Source organism: Eubalaena glacialis, chromosome 18 (genome assembly GCF_028564815.1).
Source record: "Eubalaena glacialis isolate mEubGla1 chromosome 18, mEubGla1.1.hap2.+ XY, whole genome shotgun sequence".
In the NCBI taxonomy this organism is placed as follows: Eukaryota; Metazoa; Chordata; class Mammalia; order Artiodactyla; family Balaenidae; genus Eubalaena; species Eubalaena glacialis.
This window is the reverse complement of record NC_083733.1, coordinates 63,733,219-63,756,866: the sequence shown is the minus strand read 5'-3', so window position 1 is coordinate 63,756,866 and position 23,648 is coordinate 63,733,219. Positions and strand designations below refer to the sequence as shown.

General features: G+C 58.7%; 1 protein-coding gene across 1 annotated transcript in view; it reads left to right on the top strand.

Moving 5' to 3' along the window:
• Positions 1 to 2,791: 2,791 nt before the first annotated feature.
• SHANK1 (SH3 and multiple ankyrin repeat domains 1) overlaps positions 2,792 to 23,648 on the top strand; it is a 42,959-nt gene continuing 22,102 nt past the window's right edge. The window contains 14 exon segments of the mRNA XM_061173732.1: positions 2,792 to 3,046; positions 3,243 to 3,446; positions 3,936 to 4,007; positions 5,092 to 5,200; positions 5,298 to 5,449; positions 7,152 to 7,319; positions 7,757 to 7,873; positions 12,898 to 12,975; positions 13,218 to 13,284; positions 13,556 to 13,886; positions 14,787 to 14,980; positions 18,784 to 18,897; positions 19,075 to 19,150; positions 19,616 to 19,642. Of these exon segments, the coding sequence (XP_061029715.1) occupies positions 2,792 to 3,046; positions 3,243 to 3,446; positions 3,936 to 4,007; positions 5,092 to 5,200; positions 5,298 to 5,449; positions 7,152 to 7,319; positions 7,757 to 7,873; positions 12,898 to 12,975; positions 13,218 to 13,284; positions 13,556 to 13,886; positions 14,787 to 14,980; positions 18,784 to 18,897; positions 19,075 to 19,150; positions 19,616 to 19,642 (1,964 nt within the window).

The window sequence follows — 23,648 nt, the reverse complement described above, 5'->3', positions numbered from 1 at the left end:
CCGGGGGCGGGCTAGCTAAGAGGGGCGCGGCGGCCGCGGCGGAAGGGGGGGCGCTCTGCGGATGGCCAGGCCCGGCCCGCGGGGGGGGTGAGGTCCTCGGGCCCCCCGCCCGCCCCCCCGGCCCCCGCCCGCCGCCTCCCCGGGCCCGCTCGCCCTCCGGGGCGGTGGGGCATGGCCTGAGGGTCCCCCGTCTCCGGGGGGGTGGGGGGGTGGGGGGAGGGGGGAGGGGCCGCGGGCGCCGCCGACCGGGACTCAGCAGCCCCGCCAGGCAGGTAAGGGGGCCGAAAACCGGGGGTCTGGGGGAACGGCGGGCGCGGGGCCGCGGGAGGGGGCGGGGGCGCCCCGGACGTCCTTGGCTGAGCGCCGGGCTCCCGGCCCGGGTGTGCGGTGGGGGGGCGCGGGGGGGTGAGGAGGGGAGCGTGGCCCCGGGCGACGTCAAATTAGGTTACGCCCCGGTCCCCCGTGCCCCGTCCCAGATGGCAGACTTGGTGGGAGGATGCAGCCCCCATCCGCCGCCGGCAGAGCCCCCTGCCCGAACCCGCCTCCCCGCGCTCCTGGGCCAAGGGCTCGGTCGCTGTACCCGCCTCTTGGCCCTGCCCGGCCACTCCCCCGCCTCGCCCATCCCGGCCCATCTCGGCCCCTCGACCCTTCCTGCGGCCCCACCCCTCGAGGCCCCTTCCCCGGGTCATCCCGGTGCCCGTCTCCTCCAGGGGGGTCTGGGCCTTGGCCTCCTCCGCCCCCTTCGACCCCCTGTAGCTCCTGCTTCTCCTTCGAGACTCCTGCAGTCCCCTCCCACCCCTTCACAAGCTCCCCCCCATCCCCCCCTGTCCCCTCTTCCTTCTCCGCCGGCCGGCGCGCCCCCTCGGCTCCTGCCCCCGAGTCCCGCTCCCGGGTGCCCCCGCCCCCTCTCCCCGGACCGGGGCTCTCCCCCACCAGCTTCTCGGCCCCAGCCCCGGCTCCCTCTCCCCGCCTCTCCCCGCCTCTCTCCGCCTCCATTCATTCTCCCGGGCCGGCTCTCGGCCAAGCCAGCCGCCCCCCGCCCCCCCGCAGCCTCCCAGGGCACCCCCCCTCCCCTTCTCCCCCCCCCCCACCCCGCCGATTCCTCAGCCCCGTCTCAGTACCAGCTGCGTGCCAGCTATTCTTAGCCGCGGAGCGTTTGATTCATGCCGCCCCGGCGGAGTGTGCCCGCTCCCTCCCTCTGGGCCTGAGGGGGAGGGGCCGGGGAGTCGGGGGCAGCCGCACGCGCGGGGGGACCCGGCTAGCTTTGCTTTCAGGCCACTGGCCACCCCATTAGTGTCCGGTTGAGGCTGAGGGTCAGCCAGGGTCAGCGGAGGGGGAGTGGCTGCCAGCCCCAGGTCCGGAGGTGGGATGTGGAGTCGAAGGGTAGGAGGAGGCCGGGGTCTCCGCAAGGGTAAAGCAGGGGCAGCTCTGCGGGGTACCTAGAGGGGGAGGGGGCTTCAATGCCGTGGCCACGCTTGGGGAAGGGGTTGGACTGCCCACGGTTAGATGCTGGCTCGCCCACAGCTCTTAGAACTCTCCTCCCGGCCACACATTTTGTCTTCCCTCCCCCAACCCCCCAGCCCATCCCCACTCCCCCAAAGTCAGCAGTACCCTCCACTGCTTCCCATCTCCATGGCAACGTGCAGGAGCCGGGCCTGGTGTGGGGGGGAGGGACAAGACCAGACATTCTGGTTTCCGGTGCTAGGATGGGAGGGGGGGAGAAAATGAGAGAAAAGGACCCCATCTGGGACTCACCCTTATAAGACTCCCTCAGGGGCAAAGAATAGTGGGGATCTGGAGAGGATCTCTCACCCCAGTCCCCCAGAGTCTCACCCCCCTTCTTAGCCTCCCTCCCAGCCCCCCAGTCTCCCTCACAGTGGGGCCACCAGTAGTACCAGGCAATGCCACTCCACCCACCCAGCAGCGCCAGGCCTCAAACACACAGGTCATCTGCAGCCACCCTGTACTGACAGGGTGACTGTCACCTGGACAGCCCTCCCAGGGCCAGCCTCCCCACCCCCACACACACCTTCTCAAGATGCCCCCAGAAACTTGCATAGGCAACCTCTTGTGGTTCCCCCGGCACACCCCTTGCATGGTACTCTGCCCCGTGACACCCCCGTCCCAGTGCCCCTGCCCCCTGGGACACCAGTTCCCCAGCAGCCCTCTGCACACATTGTCAGCCACGCTTCAGTGAAGTCGCCAGCTCCACCCTAGGCTCAAGGCACCTCCCTCTCCCCCTTACTACATCTCAGCGTCACCCCAGTTATCCAGGAGGAAGATGGGAGGACCTCAGGTGAGGGCCCTGGCTGGGGCCAGGAGGGCAGGATGCCGGTGGGTCGCCCACCTGTCTGTCCTCAGCTAATTTTAGCTGCCTTATCCGTGGCCTGGCAAAGTGGGCCAGTAGCTCCCGCGGTGATTCTGCGGTTTCTGGGACACCACCACGCTGGGTCAGCGGCAAAGTGGGGCGCAGGAGGGGCGGGGGGCTGCGAGCAAGGCCAAGGACAGGGAAGGAGACGTGCAGGCAGCATGGCAGGGTTGGGTGTGTGTGTGTGTGTGTGTGTGTGCGCACGCGTGCGAGAGAGAGCTTGGAGGCCGTAGGAGTGTCTGGGGGGTGTGTCCAGCCTCCTTCCTGCCTCCCTCGGGCAGGGTGGGGCGGCTGCCCTTGATCATTTGTCCACTGAGTGCGCCTGTGGCCTCCAGGGGGTCCGGGCTCCTAGTCTGACAGCCGCCCTTGGCCCCCCGCAGCCGCCTGTGATGCTGCCGTCCCCCGTCGCCCCGTGGCCCCATGATGACCCACAGCCCCGCGTCAAGCGAGGACGAGGAACGCCACAGTGCCAGCGAGTGTCCCGAGGGGGGCTCAGAATCCGACAGCTCCCCAGACGGGCCAGGGAGAGGCCCCCGGGGGACCCGGGGCCGGGGCAGCGGGGGACCTGGTAGCCTGGCCTCGGTTCGAGGCCTCCAGGGCCGCTCCATGTCTGTCCCAGACGACGCCCACTTCAGCATGATGGTCTTTAGGATTGGCATCCCTGACCTGCACCAAACAGTGAGCTGGCTGGCCGGAGTTGGGGGGGGAGGGACCCGAGCCTGCACGGGGAGGCCTCTGGTGCTGGGTGTCCTCACACTTGGCCCCCAATTTCCAGACCCCCACGTATTGCCCCCAACACCCACTCTGTCCCTGGAATCACCCACAGCCCCTTCCCACACCACCTCAGGCCCCTTCCTGTTGCCTCCCCCACCAGAAATGCCTGCGCTTCAACCCAGATGCCACCATCTGGACAGCCAAGCAGCAGGTGCTCTGTGCCCTGAGCGAGAGCCTGCAGGATGTCCTCAACTACGGCCTGTTCCAGCCGGCCACCTCGGGCCGCGACGCCAACTTCCTGGAGGAGGAGCGACTGCTGCGGGAGTACCCCCAGTCCTTCGAGAAGGGGGTGCCCTACCTGGAGGTGAGGCCCACAGCCTTCCTGGCCCCTTCACAGATGACAGAAGACGTGTCCTGAGACACATCTGCCCCCTCCCCATTTTTTCTCCCAGCCAAGACCTTGACAAGGGAAAACCCAGTGGGCTCTTCTGGATTCGGGGGGCACCTAAGAATCAGAGTCAGAGAGGCCTGAGTTCAAATTACCGTACGTTCTGCCTCTGACCAGTGGAGTGACCTTGGGCAAGTCATTTTCCAGCCCCAAGCTTCCCGTTATCTATCAAAGTGGGAAAGGATGCCCAATTACAGTAGGTATTCTAGGACATTCCCCATGGGGTCCAGACTCCTTAGGGGTTGCCGTCCACATGCCCCTAGTGGCCCAGCACCGCTCTGCCCACCCAGCCAAGGCTCTGGGGCTGTTTCCACCCTGACCCAGAGTTGACTCCTGGCTCAGAAGGGGGTCCAGACCCCTGATTTTGAGTCTCTGTCTCTCCCCTTACCCCACCCCTGACCTCAGTTCCGATACAAGACCCGAGTTTACAAACAGACCAACCTGGATGAGAAGCAGCTGGCCAAGTTGCACACGAAGGTGAGAGAACCCTGCTGACACTTGCCCTCCCACCTGGAGCTCCCTGCCCAACCATTTTCTCTCCTATCTCTTCCCAACAGCCCTCCAACCCTTCTCTGCCTCTGCCAGGGTGCCCCACTTAACTTGGGATGCTGTATCACATTTGGGACAACCACAAATGCCCCTGCTAACCCTATCATAGCCTTTTTAATCTTCTCTCTTTCCTCCTTGTGCCTCTGCCCAGGCTCACACCATTTCCACCTGGGTCCCACTTTCTTCATCTTCGGATTCTCCCCTCTCATCTCCTAGGTCCCCTATATCCACTCAGGACCCCCCCCTTCCTTGGCCTGTGACTCTGACATCTAGCATCCCTCTGCCTAGGGGCTGTTTCATAGACACCCTGCAGTTCCCACAATCCCAGAGCCTAAATCTCTACCAGATCCGAGGATGCTCTCCTCCCCAGCCACGTTTATCCTCCTGCTACCTTGCCCTCCAATCCTCAGACTATACGTCCCCTGCGTCTCCTCTGGTCCCCTAAAAGCTGGGAAGAAGCCAGGGGGCTGCTTTGGTCAGAAGTGAAGTGAAGGATCCTTGACACTTGGGAAGAAAGCTCCCAGGCGGCATCTTCTCATCCCCATCCCCACCCCACCATGCATTTGTCTCTGTCCTCCCCAAAATATTCCATCCGTCCAGACCTGTACCATCCACTGCAGGTGCTTCCAGACACATACGGCCCCCCGGGTACCTGCGGTGTGGCAGGTCCGAACTGAGCCTCGCTGGGAGTGTGAAATACACACTGGATTTCCAAGACTCAGTACCCCCAAAAGTAAAATATCTCATTAATCAATTTCATGTGGATTACCTGTTGAAACGGTAATATTGTAGATAGAGTAGATTAAAAAGAGATAGGTCATTAAAGTGAATTTCAATGTAATTGAAAGTTCCCCTTCCTTTTTCTTTAAGAAAAAAAAAGGCGGCTACTAGGGACTTTTCAATGACATGTGTGGCTTCCTGTGTATTTCCACTGGACAGCACTGCCCCAGAACCCAGCTTTGCTCCCTTCCTCCCTGACCGGCCTGTCTTCTCTCTCTTGTCTATGCCTCAGACGGGGTTGAAGAAGTTCCTGGAGTACGTGCAGCTCGGGACATCCGATAAGGTGGCACGGCTGCTGGACAAGGGGCTGGACCCCAATTATCATGACTCGGATTCAGGAGGTAGGGAGGGGGCCGGGCGCTTTGGGAGGGCTGGAGAGTCAAGAACAAGGCCTAGGGGCTGCATGTGACTGGGCTTTCCCGTCCCCCCCCCCACCAGAGACCCCCCTGACGCTGGCTGCCCAGACAGAAGGCTCTGTAGAGGTGATTCGAACCCTGTGCCTGGGCGGGGCCCACATCGACTTCCGGGCCCGGGATGGCATGACAGCGCTACACAAGGCCGCGTGTGCCCGTCACTGCCTCGCTCTCACGGTGAGGTGCCAGATCCTCCCGGGACCCTCCCCAGAGCTCAGAGGCACCCCCAAATTACCATGTTTCTCGCCCAGACTGCATTGGGCCAGTTGACCCAGACCCTTCCTCCACCTCTCCTCCATTGCTACTCCTCTGACTGAATCTGATACCCTCCTGGGACCTCCAGGAGCACCCACCCGCCCCAGCTCAAGGCTCATGACCAGCTGTAGTTGATGGTCACGTGGACCCTTGCCCTACACGCAGGTAGACCATGTTAATTTCCTGACACCCAGAACTTCTCCATTCCCTCTGACCCAGCTCTACACCAACACCTACCTCTGTCTCCCTGACGTGTAGACTCTCCTGGTGGCCTTTAAAATACAGAATGACCTCCCTGCTGTGCCCCCAGATACAGACCCTCCTCCATACACACCCTGCAGACACAGCCCCTTCATCTGCCTCCTCCAGACACTGGCCCTCAGCCCCTCCATCTACCCTTCCCAACCTAGCAGCTCACCCCCCAAACACACCCCCTTCTCTCACAGCCCCCTCCTCCAGTGCAGCATCTAGAATGTGCCTTCCCAAATTGACGAACCTCGTAGACCCTCAAAATACATACACGGAGTCAGCTCGCCCGGTCTAATTTTAAAACGGTCTTCTTTTCCCCCCACCCAAGGGCACTTGATCCCTCTTCATACACAGGTCAGGCTAGACCGCCCCCAAAGCTGTTGATAAACACCAGGATTCATAGATGCTCCAGCTTAACGGAGCCTCTTTTGCTTTCTCCAACCCTTTCTTGAAGATCCCTAAACACCAGCCACAAAGATCTGCCTTACAGCCCTGGAATCGACAGACCCTCTTTATGTACACCCCTCCCCCAGACCCCGCACCTGCTCTCACCCCACCCCTACCCCCCAGGCCTGCGCTGTCCAATCCAGCAGCCACCAACCATATGGGGCTGTGTAGATTTCAATGGATTCAAATGCACTAAAATGAAAACTTCCGTTTCTCAGGCTTACTAGCCACATTCAAGCACTCAGTAGCCCACACGTGGCTGCCATATTGGATCGTGCGGTTGTAGACTATTTCCATCACCACAAATGGTGCGAATGTTCTGTTGGACAGTGCCGCTGCAGACTCTCCTCACACAGGGCTGCCGCCAACAAACACTCTTTCCTAACGTGCTCGATGCTACCAGCCTTCCAGGCCCAGAGCTGTTACTTGAGTGGGACCACTCCCTGCCCCTGAGCCCCCAGCCCCTGTGAGGCTGGCCCAAGTGGCTTTAACCCAAGCTTGCCCCCTCCCAGACTTCCTTCTGTGCCTCATCCTCAGGATCCTGGTCCTAATAACACCTCCCACCCAGCCAGGGACCACCCTGCATCCAGACTCCATTCTCTCATTTGTCCCCCAAACCAGCCTGCTGAGTAGGTGGGCACTGAGGCATTAGGCTCCTTCAATGGCTCACCGGACGTCGCCCATGGGGAAGGTTGGGCAGGATTTCAGAGTGGGAGGGTGCTCTGGAGGCATCTTCCCAATCCCTTCATTGTTCACAGGGATGAGAGAGGCTCTGAGAGGGGAAGGACCAGTATCAAGGTCACTCAAGGGCATCATGGCAGAACCAGCTCTGGCACTGGCCAGTGTGGGTCACCCAGGACTCCCCTCCCCACTGGCCCTTCAGCATGAGCCAGTGCTTGTCTGACTGTCTTCGTTTTTCCCTTCCTAGGCGCTCCTGGATCTTGGGGGTTCCCCCAACTACAAGGACCGCCGGGGGCTGACTCCTCTGTTCCATACGGCTATGGTGGGGGGCGACCCCCGCTGCTGTGAGCTGCTTCTATACAGCAGGGCCCAGCTGGGCATAGCTGATGAGAACGGCTGGCAGGAGATCCACCAGGTGCTCCTGACTCGGCCAGGAGGGGCTGGGGGCGGCATGGGTGGTTGCTGGACCCGGAGCGGGCCAGGCATCAGGGACCCCGGTCCAAGGAGCTAGGGCTCCAGATGCTGGGGTCCTCACAGAGGGGAGGGTTGGGAGTAGCATGGTCCCCAAAGAGGAAAAGATGAGGGACCCTGAAGGGGATGGCGTGGGACCTGGAAACCTCGATCCCTGAGATGAGTGGGGATGGCCTCTCGACCCTCCCAAGGAGCCAGCCCAGAGCCCTGGGCCTTGCAATGACTTGTGAAGCTGGCAGCGTGAGTTCCTAAGCAGGAATGGGGGTTGAAAGGAGAAGGGGAGGTGGACGCAGAGCTTCCTGGCCTCGAGGTGAAGGAGACAGACAGATGCCACGGTCAGGTGGGTCTGTTCCAGCCTCCTCAGCTCCCAATCCTCTCCAGGCCTGCCAGAGGGGCCATTCTCAGCACCTGGAACACCTGCTCTTCTATGGGGCTGAGCCTGGAGCCCAGAACGCCTCGGGGAACACGGCCCTGCACATCTGCGCCCTCTACAATAAGGTCTGCCCTGCAGCGCCCGCCCCGGGCCCTCCTCCTGACTTCAGCCTCCCAGCCTCTCTGTGCCCTCTGTTCTTTCACTATTTCATTCATTCATTCAGCAGATATTTCCTGAACACCTTCCCTGTGTCAGGCTCAGACCTGGCTGCTGAGGACACAGTAGTGATTAAGACAGGCAGCCCCTCCATCAAGGGACACACCCCGCCGTTATGATCCCGAGTGTTCAGAGGGCGGTCACCGGGAATCCAGGTCCCTGTGGGAGCCCACACCTGGGCTTGGCCTTGGGGCTGGGGTGAAGGTGGCTCTCTGGAGGACGTGCCATCAGTGCTAAGATGAGGAGTTGGCCAAGTAGAAGAGGGCAGAAAGGGTGTTCCAGGCAGAGGGCATAGCCTGTGCCAGAAAACCAGAGGGGAGAGAGTCGGGATTGCTCCTGGAAATGCAGGAAACTCCAAGGGTCCTATTTCTTTTATTTTTAATTTCTATTTTATATCGGAGTAGAGCAGACGTTCAATGTTGTGTTAGTTTCAGGTGTACAGCAAAGTGATTCCGTTATCCGTAGACATGCGTCCCTTCTTTTTCAAATTCTTTTCCCGTATAGGTTATTACAGAATATTGAGCATAGTTCCTGTGCTATTCAGTAGGTCCTTGTTGATGACCTATTTTACATATAGTAGCGTGTATATGTTAACCCCTGAGGGTCCTATTTCTAATGGGTCTCCATTCAGCTGCCAGTGGAGCGCCGCCCACTGCAGGGGACAGGGGAAAGGCCAAACCGCAACCCCTGAAGGGGACAAGAGCCTGTCGCAAGTTGTAGCAATTCAGGGCTGGGTGGACCGTCCGCAGTTCAGGAGTTCTGAGTGGAGGTGAGCAGTAAAGAACTGGCGGGGGGGGCGGTCTCACGTACCCACTCCAGCTGTGATGTAGTGGCCAGTTGGGTTGGCAAGAGCCGAGGCTCTTAGCCGGCTGACCCCGGCCACTTTGCCACCTGTGCACCAGGCGATCCTGGGCAGGTCAGCCCCCACTCCGGTGCCTCAGTCTCCCCACCTGCTTCCCAAGGCTCCCTGCCCTTAGACGGTTGCTGCAAGGACTTCGGAGGCCAGGGCCTGGCATGCTGTGGCGGATGCATCAGCCTCTTCCCCCTCCTCCAGGAAGTCTTCCAGAACAGCCCCAGTCCCTTCTGCCTCATCAGAACTTGCAGTGCCAGGATGTGGCAGGTAGCCACGTGCTGCCTGGTGGCAGCAAGCAGTCTGCTCTGGCCCGCAGGGGGAGAACTCAGTGTTTGTCAGATTGCCGCCACTTCCCCGCCCCCACCCCCTCCCAGTGCATCTGTCTCTCCTGCTCCCTGACTCGGGCCTCGTGTCCGGATTTTCTGACTCAGTAGCCTGTGCACAGGCCAGGATGCCCCAAACAAGTCCCGTCCCCCCTCTGAGGTTCCATCCCGCTCTCCGAAATGGGAATAACGTCAGCTGATTGAAGGGAATGAAAGATCATGTGTATTAAGTGTTCATCCCTAGAAGGCAGCTATACAAATAATAATTATTATTACCATTACCATTACCATTATCAATCAGGATCAGGTCAGGAGACAGAAACCATACCAGTAATCTGAATAGGGAAAATGTAGCACGTATATAGTTATACAGAGGGAACAATTACTCTAAGTGGGTCAGATGAGCCAGCCATTTCCCACCTTGTGCTTCTCCTTTCTCATCTGTGAAATGGGTCAGTAACACCTACCTTGCAAAGGATCAAGGGTGTGAATGTTTTGCTTGCTCTTGGCATGGTGCTTAGCAAATAGATGCTTGACAAATGCAAGTTCTTTTCCGACTTTCTCTCCCCTTGTCTTCCCTCCCAGACTTTAAGCTTCCCAAGGCCCAGAGCTGGGTCTGAAAGATTTCCTCACTCTCTGCCCCTCTGGCCTCCTAGCATGCCTGTCTAGCCTCTGGTGGTGAAGATCAGGCCCATGTCCAGACTGTGAGCTCCTCAGGGGTAGGGCCTAAGTCTGATCAATCGCTCTGTCCCAAGGCCCCAGCATATAGTAGGCTTAGATGCATCTTTGTTGAATGAATGAGTGAGTGAATGAATGAATGAATGAATGATGGATCAGATGCCTTGAATTTCCCCCAAGACCACGCACAGCACCCAACTCAGAACATTCAACAGGTATTTGCTTCGAGGTAGATTGAATGACTCCATGAATGAATGAATGACTTGAACGAATTGAAGTTTGAATGACTCAACGCCACATCCTCCATCCTCATCCTTTCCGTGCACATTTCTTGAGCACCTACTGTGTGCCCGGTTGTGAGATGAATCAGACACGGCACGGCGCCTGTCCTCGGGAGGGTGGGGGGAGTTCACGGTCTGGTGAAGAGGCAGATGTGCAAACAAATAATTGCAATACAGTGAGATAAGTGCTAGCATACCAGTAAATACGAGGTTCTCTAGGAGTGTAGTGAATTGCTGGTTAAGCTGAAAGAGATGCTGTGGGCCTGTGCTAGGCAAGGTGGCAGTGGGGGCTGGCAGATATGCGAAAACACACATGGCACTAATTTACAGTCTAGTTGGGGAGACAGCATGTGCACACACAGACACACACACTCGCACTCACAAACACATCCACAAGACGAACCAGGCTAACTTTGCTGTCCACTCGGAGGACCACTGGACTTGGGCAATCGGAGTTGTGCTTTCACAGGAGATAGATGAGCACTAAGATTAGAAGGCTTGGTTTGAGTCCTAGCTGCCCCACTGCCTGGCTGTGTGACCTTGGCCATGGATTGGCCCTCTCTGAGCCTGTCCTGTAGGATGGACCCGTACAAGCATCCCTGATGGGTTTGTCACGTGAAGAGGGTGAGACCAAGCAGGTGTTTTGTGAATTCTGGTTAAATTAGCATCTTGGGTATCTGGAGTGGAGCTGAGCTGGGGGCCAGGTTGCGTTTGGCCAGGCCAAGACGAAGGGGGAGGACATTCCCTCATCCAGCAAGTGTTTATCGAACAGCTCTTACGGGCCAAGCACTATGCCAGGTGGTGGGTGCCACAGACAAAACCATGCCTCTCTGAAATGGACTGTGTAGTGGGGGAGAGATGCTAGAGATGAATAAAATAGAAATGTAATTTCAGGGAGGCAGTGTTATGAGGAAAATGAGTTAATTCTGGCTTAGAAGAATGCCCGGCACATAGCAGGTATCATGTAAATAAAAATAAAGCCGGGAACTGGACAAGGGGTTATTTTCAACAGGATAGTCAGAGGGACCTTTTCTGAAGAAGTGGCATCTGAGCAAAAACATGAATCAAGTGAGAAAGTGAGCTGTACAGAGATCTAGGGGCAGACAATTCCAAGCAGAGGAAGCAGCAGGTGCAAAGGCCCTGAGGCAAGAGCGTGCTTGTCGGAGGAAGAAGGAGACCAGTGTGGCTGGAGCATAGAGAGCAAGGAAAAGTGGTAGAAGATGAAGTTGGTGAGGCTGGGGGGTGGGGGGCAGGGCAGGCAGATCAGCAGGGTCCTCCTAGGCCAGGGCAAGGACATTGGGTCTGACCCAAAGAGTGAGAGAGAGTGACATGTTGTGATTGACATTGGTAAGGAATTGATCTGGATGTGGATGACATCCCTTCCCCCACTGCCCGACCCTGGCCCCACTGCCCCCTTCCTTCTGGGTCCAGCAGAGAGTGTGATTAGAGCAAAGGCTTGGGAGTCAGACAAAGCTGGGATCGAATCCGAGTGCTGATCGTCACCAGCCACATGACCTTGAGCTCCTTTTGAAGCCTTAGTTTCCTCATCTGTAAAATGGGGACAATAATTTCCATCTCTTGGAATTGTTGGGTGCTTCGGTGGCTACCTCCTCGAAAGTGCTGAGCACCAGACATGCAACATAGTAAGCCCTCCAAGAGGTTTGAACTGGTGGCTCTCAAACTGGATGCTTCTGCCTCCGAGGGGACATTTGGCAATGTCTGCAGACATTCTTGGTTGTCACGACTGGGGAGGGGAGTGCTACTGGCATCTAGTGGTAGAGCCCAGGGATGCTGCTCAAAGCCCTACAATGCGCAGGGTGACACACACCACCACCACCACCACCACCACCACCACCACCCCCGCTACAAAGACTTGTCTGGGCCCTAAATACCAGTAGTGCTGAAGATGAAAACCCCTGACTGGGAGGTTGGGGTTAGCAGATGCAAACGGCTATATATAAAATGGATAAACAACAAGGTCTTACTGTATAGCACAGAGAACTATAGTCAATCTCCTATGATAAACTATAATGGAAAAGAATAATTTTTAAAAAGGATATGTGTGTGTCTGTGTGTGTGTGTGTGTGTGTGTAACTGAATTGAATCACTTTGCTGTACAGCAGTAATTAACACAACATAGTAAATCAACTATACTTCAATAAAATAATAATAATAATAAAGAAAACCCCTGGTTAAGGTTAGTGCTGTCCGATAGGCTATAACCTGAGTCACACGTGTAATTTTAAATGTCTCAGGAGCCACTTTTAAAAAAAGGAAAAAACAAACAGGTGACATTAATTTTAGTAGCATATTTTATTTAACCCAGTGTATCCAAAATCTTATCCTTTCAATGTGTAATCAGTATAAAAATTATTAGAGGGACTTCCCTGGTGGTCCAGTGGTTGAGACTTCACCTTCCAGTGAAGGGGGTGTGGGTTCGATCCCTGGTCTGGGAGCTAAGATCCCTCATGCCTTGTGGCCAAGGAACCAAAACATAAAACAGAAGCAATATTGTAACAAATTCAATAAGGACTTTTAAAAAAATGAAAAAAAAATATTAGAGATGTTTAAATTACGTTTTTCATGCCAAGTCCTTGAAATCCAGTGTGTAGTTTGTATGCACGGCACCTCTCAGTTTGGACTGGCCACATTTAAAGGGCAAGTGGCTGCTGTCCGGGGCAGGACGGGTTTCCATCAGATGGTTCTGGAAGTTCTTAGCACCGTGTCTGTGTCCACTCATGGTGACCTTAACTGTTTGTTTGTTTTTTTTCCTTTCACCCTGTGCCACTGACCATCAGGAGACGTGTGCTAGGATCCTCCTCTATCGAGGGGCCAACAAGGACGTGAAGAATAACAGCGGACAGACCCCCTTCCAGGTCTGGGGCTGTCGGGGCTGGTTGGGAGGGGGCATGAAGAACACAGAGTGGGTAAGGAAGGTGGGAGACTTTGGGGTGCTGGGAGGGAGGCACTTGGTCTGGGAGAGGAGGAAGGACAAAGTTACCGGGGTGAAGGTTTGGGGGGGCAGCTGGCCAGAGACCTCACAGTGTTTCCTGCTTCCTCTCTCTCTCTCTGTCTCTTTCTCTCTCCTCCCTGGGCTCCCTGTACCCCCTCCTGCCAGGTGGCAGTGATTGCTGGGAATTTTGAACTTGGGGAGCTGATCCGAAACCATCGAGAACAGGACGTGGGTGAGTGAGCTAAGAGGAGAAGCTGGGGGCCTGGGGGGGTGCGTGGTGGGATTGGGGAGTCAGCAAACCTGATCTGGGGGCCAGGATGGGATCAAATACACCTTAGAGGAGCACAAACCACTGAGCAGCGGCGGGGGTGGGGTTCCAGGCACCCCACTCTTTCTTATCTCTGTCTTTCTCCCCTCACGCTTCTCCCCCACCATCTCTCGCCCCTATGCCCTCCGCACCTGCCTCTGCCTCCCTCTGCCCTCCTGCCACCATGCCCCCCCAGTGCCCTTCCAGGAGTCCCCCAAGTACGCAGCCCGGCGACGGGGACCCCCCGGCGTGGGGCTGACGGTGCCCCCCGCGCTGCTGCGGGCCAACAGTGATACCAGCATGGCCCTGCCTGATTGGATGGTGTTCGCCGCCCCGGGGACCTCGTCCGCCGGGGCCCCCGGCCCTACCTCAGGGCCCCAGGGCCAGTCGCAGCCCTCGGCCCCCAGCACCAAGCTCAGCAGTGGGACCCTCCGAAGTGCCAGCAGCCCCCGGGGCGCCCGGGCCCGCTCCCCATCCCGAGGGAGGCACCCCGAGGAGGCGAAGAGGCAGCCCCGTGGACGGCCCAGGTAGGGGAGGGCTCAGCCCTGATCCCACAGACCCCATCCCAGCCAGATCCCCTCCTCAGAGCCACAGCTCCGCGCCCCACCCCGGGCCAGCCCAGCTGCCTTCCTCCTGTGCCACATGCGGCTGGTCCCCCATCCATCCACCTCACTGGTCCCAACCTCAGACCACCAAGTCCCTCTCCTCACCCTTGAGGAAGTGAGGGTATCGTGAGCCACAGTCTTGCATCCGTGTCCAAGTGCACCAGCGTTTAGCTGAGCACCTACTCCGTGGGCCTCGGGGGGAGGCGCCCAAAAGAAATGTTGGACAGACAGACAGACTGGGCAAGGTGAGAGGAAGCCAAACAGAGCGGGGGTGGGCGAGGGAGTCGGGGAGGGGTTTCCAGGCTTGGAGATGAGACCAGAGGTGGGGAGGATGGGCAGAGAGCATTCTGGGGTAAAGAGGCCAGGCTGGCTAGAGGAGGACGGGAAGGGGGTGCTGTGGCTGGCTGGCCTGTCCTGAGGACGTGGGCGGGAGGAGGATCACGGCGGGTTGGGGATGGCAGGCAGAGGAGTTGGACTCAACCCAGGAGGAAGCTGGGAGTCGCTGAAGGCTCGTGAGCCAGGGATGACACAGTCAGAGCTCAGCTTCAGGAAGCTGAATCAGGCAGGGCATGCAGGACCGTGGGAGGGGACAGAGCCGGAAGCCAGGAGGCAAGAAAGAGGGCTGGAGCGGGGCCAGCAACCGTCCAGCAGGGGGACCCCCCAAGTGCCCTCTTTCCCTGAGGACGCCAGAGCTGGAAAACGCACTCAAACCCCCTCCCCGACCCTGATGTTCCATCTCCCCCCGACCCAAGGACCCCTGTTCTCCCAGAGGTGCCCCCTCCCTCCACTCTCCCCTGCCTCTCACACCCTCTGTGTACGCAGCTCCAGCGGGACACCCCGGGAAGGGCCAGCTGGGGGCACAGGGGGCTCCGGGGGCCCCGGGGGCTCCCTGGGCAGCCGCGGGAGACGCCGGAAGCTCTACTCAGCGGTCCCCGGACGCTCCTTCATGGCTGTGAAGTCCTACCAGGCCCAAGCCGAGGGGGAGATCTCCCTGAGCAAGGGCGAGAAGATCAAAGGTAAAGGGGCAGGGCCCGGCTGGGCTGTGGACAAGGGTCGGGCTGGTGAACTAACCCTTCAGGAAGGGGCCGGTCAATGACAAACTTCTCCAGCACCTAGCATGTCCAGTGAACGCCAGAGACCTCAGAGAGACCTAAATGCCCCTTCCACCTCGGAGGGGCATAAAGCATAGCTGGGATGAGGCCATCAGGAGGTGGTGTCCAGGCAAAAGAGGGGCGATGAGCATTTGTGGGAAGCTGACGCCAGTGGGCACGGCCGGAGCGCTTCCCCTGCGAGGTCCCATCTCACTCACGATCGCCCTTCCAGGCAGCTGTCAGGAGCCCATCGTACAGTTGAAGGAGCAGAGCCTCACATGGGTGAAATGACTTGCCTGAGGTCCCCAATCTGAGCCCAGGGTCTTTCCCGCTCTTGTGTTTGGAGAGTGAGGCCACGCCACCTTGACTTCACCTCCTGCCTCTGCCAGGAGTTCTCATCTGAGACACGGGGTGGTGCCTACTTCCCCGGGCTCTGATAAGACGGCCAGTGTGCGAAGCCCGGTCCATGCTGAGGGCTCCCTAAATAGAGGCTGCTGTCATGGGGGTTTGCCTCTCTTCGGTTTTCCTGTCTTCATCTGGAAAACCATGCCAGTATCCCCTATGTGCAGACTTCGCACCTCGCAGGGCTGTGGATGCGTGTTCTTGGACAGAATGGTGCTTTGGAGACAGGAAGTACCCTGCAGTAGTTAATTCGAGATGGGGGAGCAATTCTTTGCCCGACTCTAGGCTTGCAGAGGAGCCGAGTAGCGTAGTGGTTGAGAGCCAGGCTGATTGGGTTCAAATCCCAGCTCCACCACTTCTTAGCGGGGCGACCTCAGGTGAGTGACTTCTCTGGGCCTCAGTTTCCTTGTCTGTACAATGGGACCCTTGCGAGGATTAGAGTCAGTTCTTGTAAAGCCCTTAGAACAATGATTCTCACATAATAAGCGCCAGCTGTCATTACCATAAACGACCCCCACTATGGGCACTTAGAAGAGAGAGACCCTGGGCACCGAGGAAGCTGGGGGAGGGGGGTGTCCTCCCAAAGGAGACAGAGTTTAAGTGGGCCTTGAAGCATGTGCAGGGATCAGAGTATCAGGCAGGTTGTGTAACTGCATCTCTTTTGTAGTCTGTCTCCCTATCGCCTGAGTTCCTGAAGACAAGGTCACCTGTCACCAGGGGCTGGGTCACCAGGGCCCAGTTTAATGACCCAGCACACAGGAAGCCTCAGTGCACACCTGCTGAGTGAAGGGATGAATTGATGAATGACCCAATGCCCAAGTTAACTGTGGGGGGCAGAGGCAGTGCCTCTGGAGGCACCGTGCCTGGGGAGCAAGTGTATGGGTGTGTATGTTTGTGTGTGTATGTGTGTGGGTCTGGGGGTGGGGTCAGGTCTGTGCTTTGAAGGATGCAAAAGAAGAAAGGGAAGCTGAGGCCAAGTGTGAGGGACCTTCGCACAGGCAGAGGGCCATGGGCTGTATCTTCCATGTGTCTTTCTGAATGTCAAGCCCAGCAATTCTATGCACTGCCCTGTTTTCATATCCTTTCCTTTCATTAAAAGATGCTTAATTGCCTCAAAGCACAGCCACATCCACAATGTCACTGACCTTTGCCACAGCCCGATGAGGTAGCAGGCTCCCTCTGCTCTCAGGACCCAAGCCTAGTGCCTTAGCCTGGTCTGCAAGCCCCTCCTCTGCCCGCCCACCAACCTCATCTCATGCTACCCTTTCCTTCACCCACAGGGTTCCAGGGACCTCATCCTCCTCTCCATTCCTCAAATGCCCCAAGTCCTTTTTTTTTTTTTTTAATTTATTTATTTTATTTATTATTTATTTTTGGCTGTGTTGGGTCTTTGTTGCTGCACACAGGCTTTCTCTAGTTGCGGCGAGCGGGGGACACTCTTCGCTGAGGTGCGCGGGCTTCTCACTGCGGTGGCCTCTCTTGTTGTGGAGCACGGGCTCTAGGCGCGCGGGCTTCAGTAGTTGTGGCACACAGGCTCAGTAGTTGTGGCTCGCGGGCTCTAGAGTGCAGGCTCAGTAGTTGTGGTGCACGGGCTTAGCTGCTCCGAGGCTTGTGGGATCTTCCCAGACCAGGGTTCGAAACCGTGTCCCCTGCATTGGCAGGCGGACTCTCAACCACTGCGCCACCAGGGAAGTCCCCCAAGTCCTTTTCCACAACAAACCCTTTGCACATGAAGTTCCTTCTGCCTGGAAAACCTTTCCTTCCTCTCTTTGCCTCCTCCACTCCTAGCATCCTTCAGGTCTCAGCCTATATGTCACATCCTCCGAGACACCTTTGTGGTCCCCCTTTGCCATCGGATTTACATACTCCCATCCGGCCTTTCTCCAAATACCCTTTCCTTTGTCCCTCAAGCATTGACCTCAATTTCCAATCATGGGGTCACTTGGAGAGTTATACCTCTAATGGCTGCCAGTCTGGAAGCTCTGTGAGGGCAGGAACCACATTTAGTGTGTCCAACAGCTCTACCCAGTTCCTAGCCTGATGTCTGACTCATGACTGGCACTAAATACATATTTGTTCAGTGAACAAATGATTGATTCCAAGACCACCCAGCCAGACATGGCGGAGCCAGCCAAGAACCCAGACACCTTGACACACATCTCCTGCTCTCTTCCATGACCTTGAGCATCTCCTCCATTTGGTTTCCCCAGACCCTCTCAGAGAAGGTGGTTTGTGCAGGGAAAAGCATCAGATGGCCCCAACCCCAATCTTAGCATGGCTTGAGCCATCCCTGGGCAAGAGATTGTTCTGCTCTAGCTTCAACTTCATCTTTGAAATGGGAAATCAGTTGTTACCTACCAGGTAGGTGTAAGGATGGAGTGAGCAAAGGATGTGAAGGGCCGAGTGGGAACAGAGCTGTGAAAGGTGCTGGAGAGATGGATGACTTTGGGCTTGCCCTCATCATCATCAGGAACAGCAGCAGCAAAGTGCTGGAACAGAGAGGTAGCAAAAATAAATGACTAAAAGTATCTGCTCTGGAACTAGCGCCATGTTCAAATCCAGGCTCTGTCGACTGCAAGCTGCAAAACCTTGAGCAGTTGACCGCAGCTCTCTGAGCCTCAGTTTCTCCACCAGTAAAACGGGGTGAATGAAAGTGCCCCCCCCCACACTTAGGGTCCTGGCCCCGAGTGAGAGCTGGATAAACATTAGCTGCCCCTGCTGCCCATCTTTGCTGTCGGTCAATGTGTGCTTGATGGTTAAGGGGTGAGGGTGGCAGGAAGTGGCCTCCAGTAACGAGCGGTGGAGAGAAGGAAAGAGGTGATTCTACTGTCCCTTCTAGAGCCAGGGGAAGCAAAGAGAAATGGAAGGAGGGGTCTGGGAACAGATGACAAAAGATTAAGTGGCAAGGAGACTGCAGGAGGCGGCAGGGGCAGTGATGGGGGTGTAGAACTTGACCTAGGAGCCTAGGAGGGTTTAGGGAAATTTTGGAATAACTGAGTTGTGACTGGTTACCAGGGGAGATGAGAACCAGTTGTGGGCGTGTCCCTAACCTCCAAGGACCACGTCATGGGGCACAGCCCTTTTCCCCAGTGCCGTTTTAATGCCGCCACTGGGTCCAGGAAGCTAGTATGCAGAAGCGACATGATTTGTATCTCCCCCTTCCCCCTTGCCCCTTCCTTGGACATTTATTAAGGATGCCCTTGGGCCAGGTTCTGTGCTAGGTGCTGAGAATTCTGGAAAGGCTGTGCATCAAGTGTTGGGAGCGGGTGGGGGTGTGGGCAGCACAGAAATGTAGAAATGTTTCTATGTCCCTGCTCCCCATCTAGTGCTTAGCATCGGGGAAGGAGGCTTCTGGGAAGGCCAGGTCAAAGGTCGCATCGGCTGGTTCCCCTCTGACTGCCTGGAAGAGGTGGCCAACCGCTCCCAGGAGGCAAAGCAAGGTAACGAGGAACCCCCAATTGTCCCCGATTTACTCTAGGTTCTCATGTCCCTTCCCTACCCCTCCTGATGGGGGTGGGGTGCTGGGAGGTAGATGGGAAGGCTTGGGCCAGGACCCCAGGGGGTGGGCCCATGGTTTCCAGAGTGAAGGTCCAAGGTCATCCTTTGTCTCCCTGCAGAAAGCCGAAGTGACAAGGCAAAGAGACTCTTCCGGCATTATACCGTGGGCTCTTACGACAGCTTTGATGCCCCAAGGTAAATGTCCTTACACCCTCGGGCGCCCCCCCACCCCAACTCCCTTACACTCCACCTTTTAAATATTTCCACCGCCTCTAAGCCCCCTTTCTCATCTGCTCCCTCTAAAGTTTGATCCAGGGGTGGGGGAAGGCAGAGTTAGCTTCAGACTGCATAGCCCAATCCCAAACCGTCCCTGGCAGCCACTGAGACTGCCCAGCTCTGGGGTAGCCAGAGACCAATGAAATGGATTGGGGCCAGGTGGGGATGCCTTGGGGGCTGGGGAGCTCATGTGTATGGCTGGCTGGAGGCTCTGGTCTCCTTCATGGGCCACATCTCTGTGCAGTCCTGTGCAGCAGAAGTGCATGCATCCCGTGGTGGCGTAGGGAGGGGGGCGGGCAGAGCTGGGCCAGGCGGGGTGGGGGCGGGGAGAAGGCACACTGACACCTTTCCCCTCCCTGGCTGCTGGCTGACTTGCTTCTGAAGCTTGATGGATGGGATTGGCCCAGGGAGGTGAGAGGGGAGGGGAAGGGAGCGGATGGGGTTAGGAATGGGAAGGAAGGGGTGCCTGGGGGTTGTATGGATGTGTGTGTGTACCACCAGAGCTGAAGGTTCCCTGTGCGTGAACATCTTACACAGGCGAGCATCCTTGTACGGATTCCCCGAGTGTGTTCTTGCCCGTGTGTCTCTGTAGGTGCGCATGGCACGTGTCTGTGTGCATGTGTGGCTGGAGGCCCCTAGATGTCTAGCCTTGCACATGTGCCCGTGACAGCGAGAGGGTCTGTCCTGCTCTGTATAGATGGGCGCATTTGTGGCTGTCATTTATGGGTGCACGATTGTGGCTAATCGTGCAGCTGGCTCTGCACATTTCCCTGAATCTGTGTGTCTGAGAATGAGGGCCAGTGTTTCCAGAGATGTCCTGCTTACCACATGTGGACAGCTGGGTCTCTGCACATGCCCGTCCCTCTTAATGCATGTCACTGTGTGTGCGCATTAACAGATAAAGTTGTGTGCATGCATTTGCACCTGTCTGATCTGGAATTCAGGACCTGGGGTGTTGGGGGAAGGGAGGGCAGAAGAGGGGAGAACTCCAGGGCTTGAGCTTCCAGAAGGGCAAGGCTGTCGGGGAGGGATGGTCGTAACTGGGCGTCTGAAAGATGAATCCTCCCCTCCCCCACCGCTCCCCCTAATCCAGGAAAGGGTCTCCTTGTTCATAGCATCCTTCCATTAAATGTGTCCAAACCTATGTGTCTGTGTTCTGGCCAGTGGGGATGGATGGGGGGGATGGGGGGGGAGAAAGGACAATATGAGAAGAGAGGGCGGGACTGGGGTCCCACCCTGCGCCCCAAGTGTCCGAGGCGCTTGACCATTGTGCGTGTTTGCCTGGCACGTCTCCGGCTCTGGGCACTGGGTGAGTATCGAGGTCCCCCCACCACCACCCGGAGTCTCCCCATCAGCCTCTGCTTCTTGTCTCTGTCAGTGTCTCTCTGGGTCTCCTCTCGGCTTTGGTTTGGGGGTCACTTGCTCTACAGCTGGATGGGGGTGGTCCCTCTTGCCCTCAGCTACTTCCTTCTCCTCTCTCTAGCTCTGTCTCGTCTTGTGCATTTTCTTCCCTCTCCTCCACGCCTTGTGCCCGCTGGCATGTGCTGCTGTGTTTGCGGCGTGTCTGAGCTTCTCCTTCTCCTGCCTCCCCCCCTGCTCTCCGCCCCCTGGCTGGGGTGCCCTGGCCTGTGTTGTGACCCCGCATCCCAGCTGGAGCTGTACAGTCCTCCTAGCCTGTGCTGCCCTCTCTCCTCTCCCTGGGGGTCTGCGGCTCTCGTGTGAGCCGTGGAGAGTGGATGTCCCTCCGCCTGGACTTCTTTGGGGGGAGGGGTGTCTCTCACTGCTCTGGCGCCCAGTCTGAACGTCCTGGCCTTCCCTTTCCGGCCCTTCCAGACTGTGTTGGGGTGCACTGTGTCTGTCTGCGGGGGGCGGGGGCTGTGTGTCCCCTCCTGGGGTCTCTCTCACCGTGTTGTCCCTGCTTGGGAAGTGGGGCTTGGTCCGCGCGTCCCTGCACGCGGTTGCGAGGCATCTTGTGTGATGTTGTGCGTCCCTCTCCCCCCTCTCCCTCGCTCTGCACCTGCGCGGGAGGGCTCTGGAGGGGGGAGGGGGGGTTAAGGGGGAGGGCCAGACCGGAAGTGCCTCCCCCTTCTCCTCCCCCCCGCGCCTCGCCCCTCCCCCTTCTCCCGCCAAGGGGGCCCCCACGTTCCCCTCCCCCCTGCCCGGCCCCCTCCACCGCCCGGCGCAGGACGGCAAGGGGTTAAGCCTCGCGCCCGCCGCCCGCCTCCGGAGCTGTCCGCGGTGCTGAAGCCGGCGCCGTCCGCGGTCCTCTCGCTCCCGCCGCGGCCCGACCCCGCGCCCCGCGCCCCCGCGCCCCCCGGCATGTGAGCCCCCGGCCCTGCCCTCCCTCCCGCGGGAGGGTGCGCGCCCCCTCCCCCTCCCCCCTCCCGGCGCGGGTCAGCATGAGGCGGGGCCTGGGGGCCCGGACACGGGGGTTCGGCCGAGCGGGGACGGGGACGCGGCGGCGGCGGCGGCGGCGGCGGGGGCGGCCGGCACCGGGACCGGGGCCGGGGCCGGGGCCGCGGCGGCGATGGCTTTGTCTGCGGGCGGCGGCGCCGGGGGTCTCGGGGGCCGCCCCGGTGGGGGCTCCCTGCCGCAGCCGCCCCCCGCGCTCTCCTCCAGCTGGCCGGCCCTGGGGCCCCGGCGGCGCAGCGTCTGGTATATCTACAGGTAACGGAGCGCGCCGCCCCTTTTCTCCGCGGTCCGACCAGGAGGCCCCGGCCCGCTGTGACGACCCTCCCCCAGCCGCTAATCCCCCATCCCTGGGACTCCTCCCCGGCCCCCAAGCCGCCGCCTCCGCCCTTCTGCCCTAACCGCTCAGCACTAAAGCCTTTCCGGACCCCTCGTCTCTACCCTTCTTTTTCTCATCCGCCTCCCTGGGCCTCTCTCCCCGAGCACCCCGCAACACACGCACACACACACACGCACACACACACACGCACTCGCCAGGCCCCTCGCAGGCCCTTCCAGGCCCCCTTCAGCTCTTCCTCCAAGACCTCCCTCCAAGGGAGGCCCTCCAAACGGACTCCACTCCGGGTTTCGGGCCCCACTTGTCCTTTCTGCCACCCTTAGCTCCCCCATTCTGGAGCCCTCCGCTCAGGCACCTACACCCCAGGCCCGCGTTCCTCTGATTCCTGTATCCCCACACCCCTTCAAGGAGTTGGCAAGTCCCCCCATTCATACCCCTCTCTCCCATTCACAGTCATTTCCCCCCCCATCACACACGCATCCCGCCCCCGGCCTCCCCTCCCCTCCCTTCCTCTTTTTCCGCTGCGTGTCACTGTGAGACTGTGCGTGTGTCCCTGTGGCTGTGTTGGTGTGCGTGCGTGTGTGGCTGCCTGCAGCCCTGTGTGTGTGTGTGTGTGTGTGTGCGTGTGTGTGTGTGTGAGAGAGAGAGAGAGAGGGATGGAGAGATGGTGGGCTCCCAGCCCACCCCCCAACTGTGTCCATCTGGGTGTCCCTGTTTGACGGCGTCTGTCTCTGTGTGTGACTTGGAGCGATAGCGAGGCTCTCTAGGGACTCGTGTGTGTTTGTGTGTGTTTGGGGGGGGGTCTGTCCCAGGGACTGCGGCTATGTTTCCCAACACCCACCCTCCTTTGCCAGGCCTGTCCTCTCCCCGACAGCTCCCCCCCTTCACCAGTGACTCCGTGTGTCTCCATCCCCATGCGCCCCTCTCCCTGCCCCCTGGGGGTCTATGCCTGTGTGGGGCACGTGTGCTGAGACACGGCTGAGCTTCTGCACGGGGAGCTGCATCTGCCTGTGTGTGCCGCTTCTCAGCATGGGAGGGGGCTGGCTTCCCCGCGTGGGGGCCTGTGTGCAGGCCCTGGAGAGGCCGGTGGAGATGGGTACGCGGGGAGGGGCTGAGTACCAGAAGGGGGCGCTATGTACAGCAGCAGGCTCTGAGCTGTGGGATGCTGGGTGTGTGAGAGGGACCTTCAGGGTGGGGGTGGAGGGAGTCGATGCTGCTGCAGTCTCTGTGTGTGGGATCTGGTGAACAAGAGCTGGCCGCTGAGCTCCAGAGGCCGCTCAGGGTCGCCGAGGCATGGCTTGGGGGAGAGCATTGTGCGCGCTCCTGCAGGGCAGGTGGTCAGCAGTACGGAGCATGAATGGGGTTCTGCGTGGGTAGCGAACACTAGGGCAGGGGTGGGGTTAGAGGGTCTGGGTAGGAGGGTGACAGGATGAGAAAGGAACGGCGGGGCGGGGGGACACTGAAGTGGGGGGAAATGGGGAACACTAGAGCATAGAGCGTGTGTGGAGTGTGCGGAGAAACGGGGTAAGGAGGGGATGCAGGAAATGTGAAGAGAATTTGGGGGTGGGGATTTAGGCAGTTTAGGGAGAGCACAGACAGAGGATGCAGGGAATGTAAATGAAATGCAGCTGCAAGCAAAAGGAGGCGGAAGGAAGGGTGTGTGATGAAGTG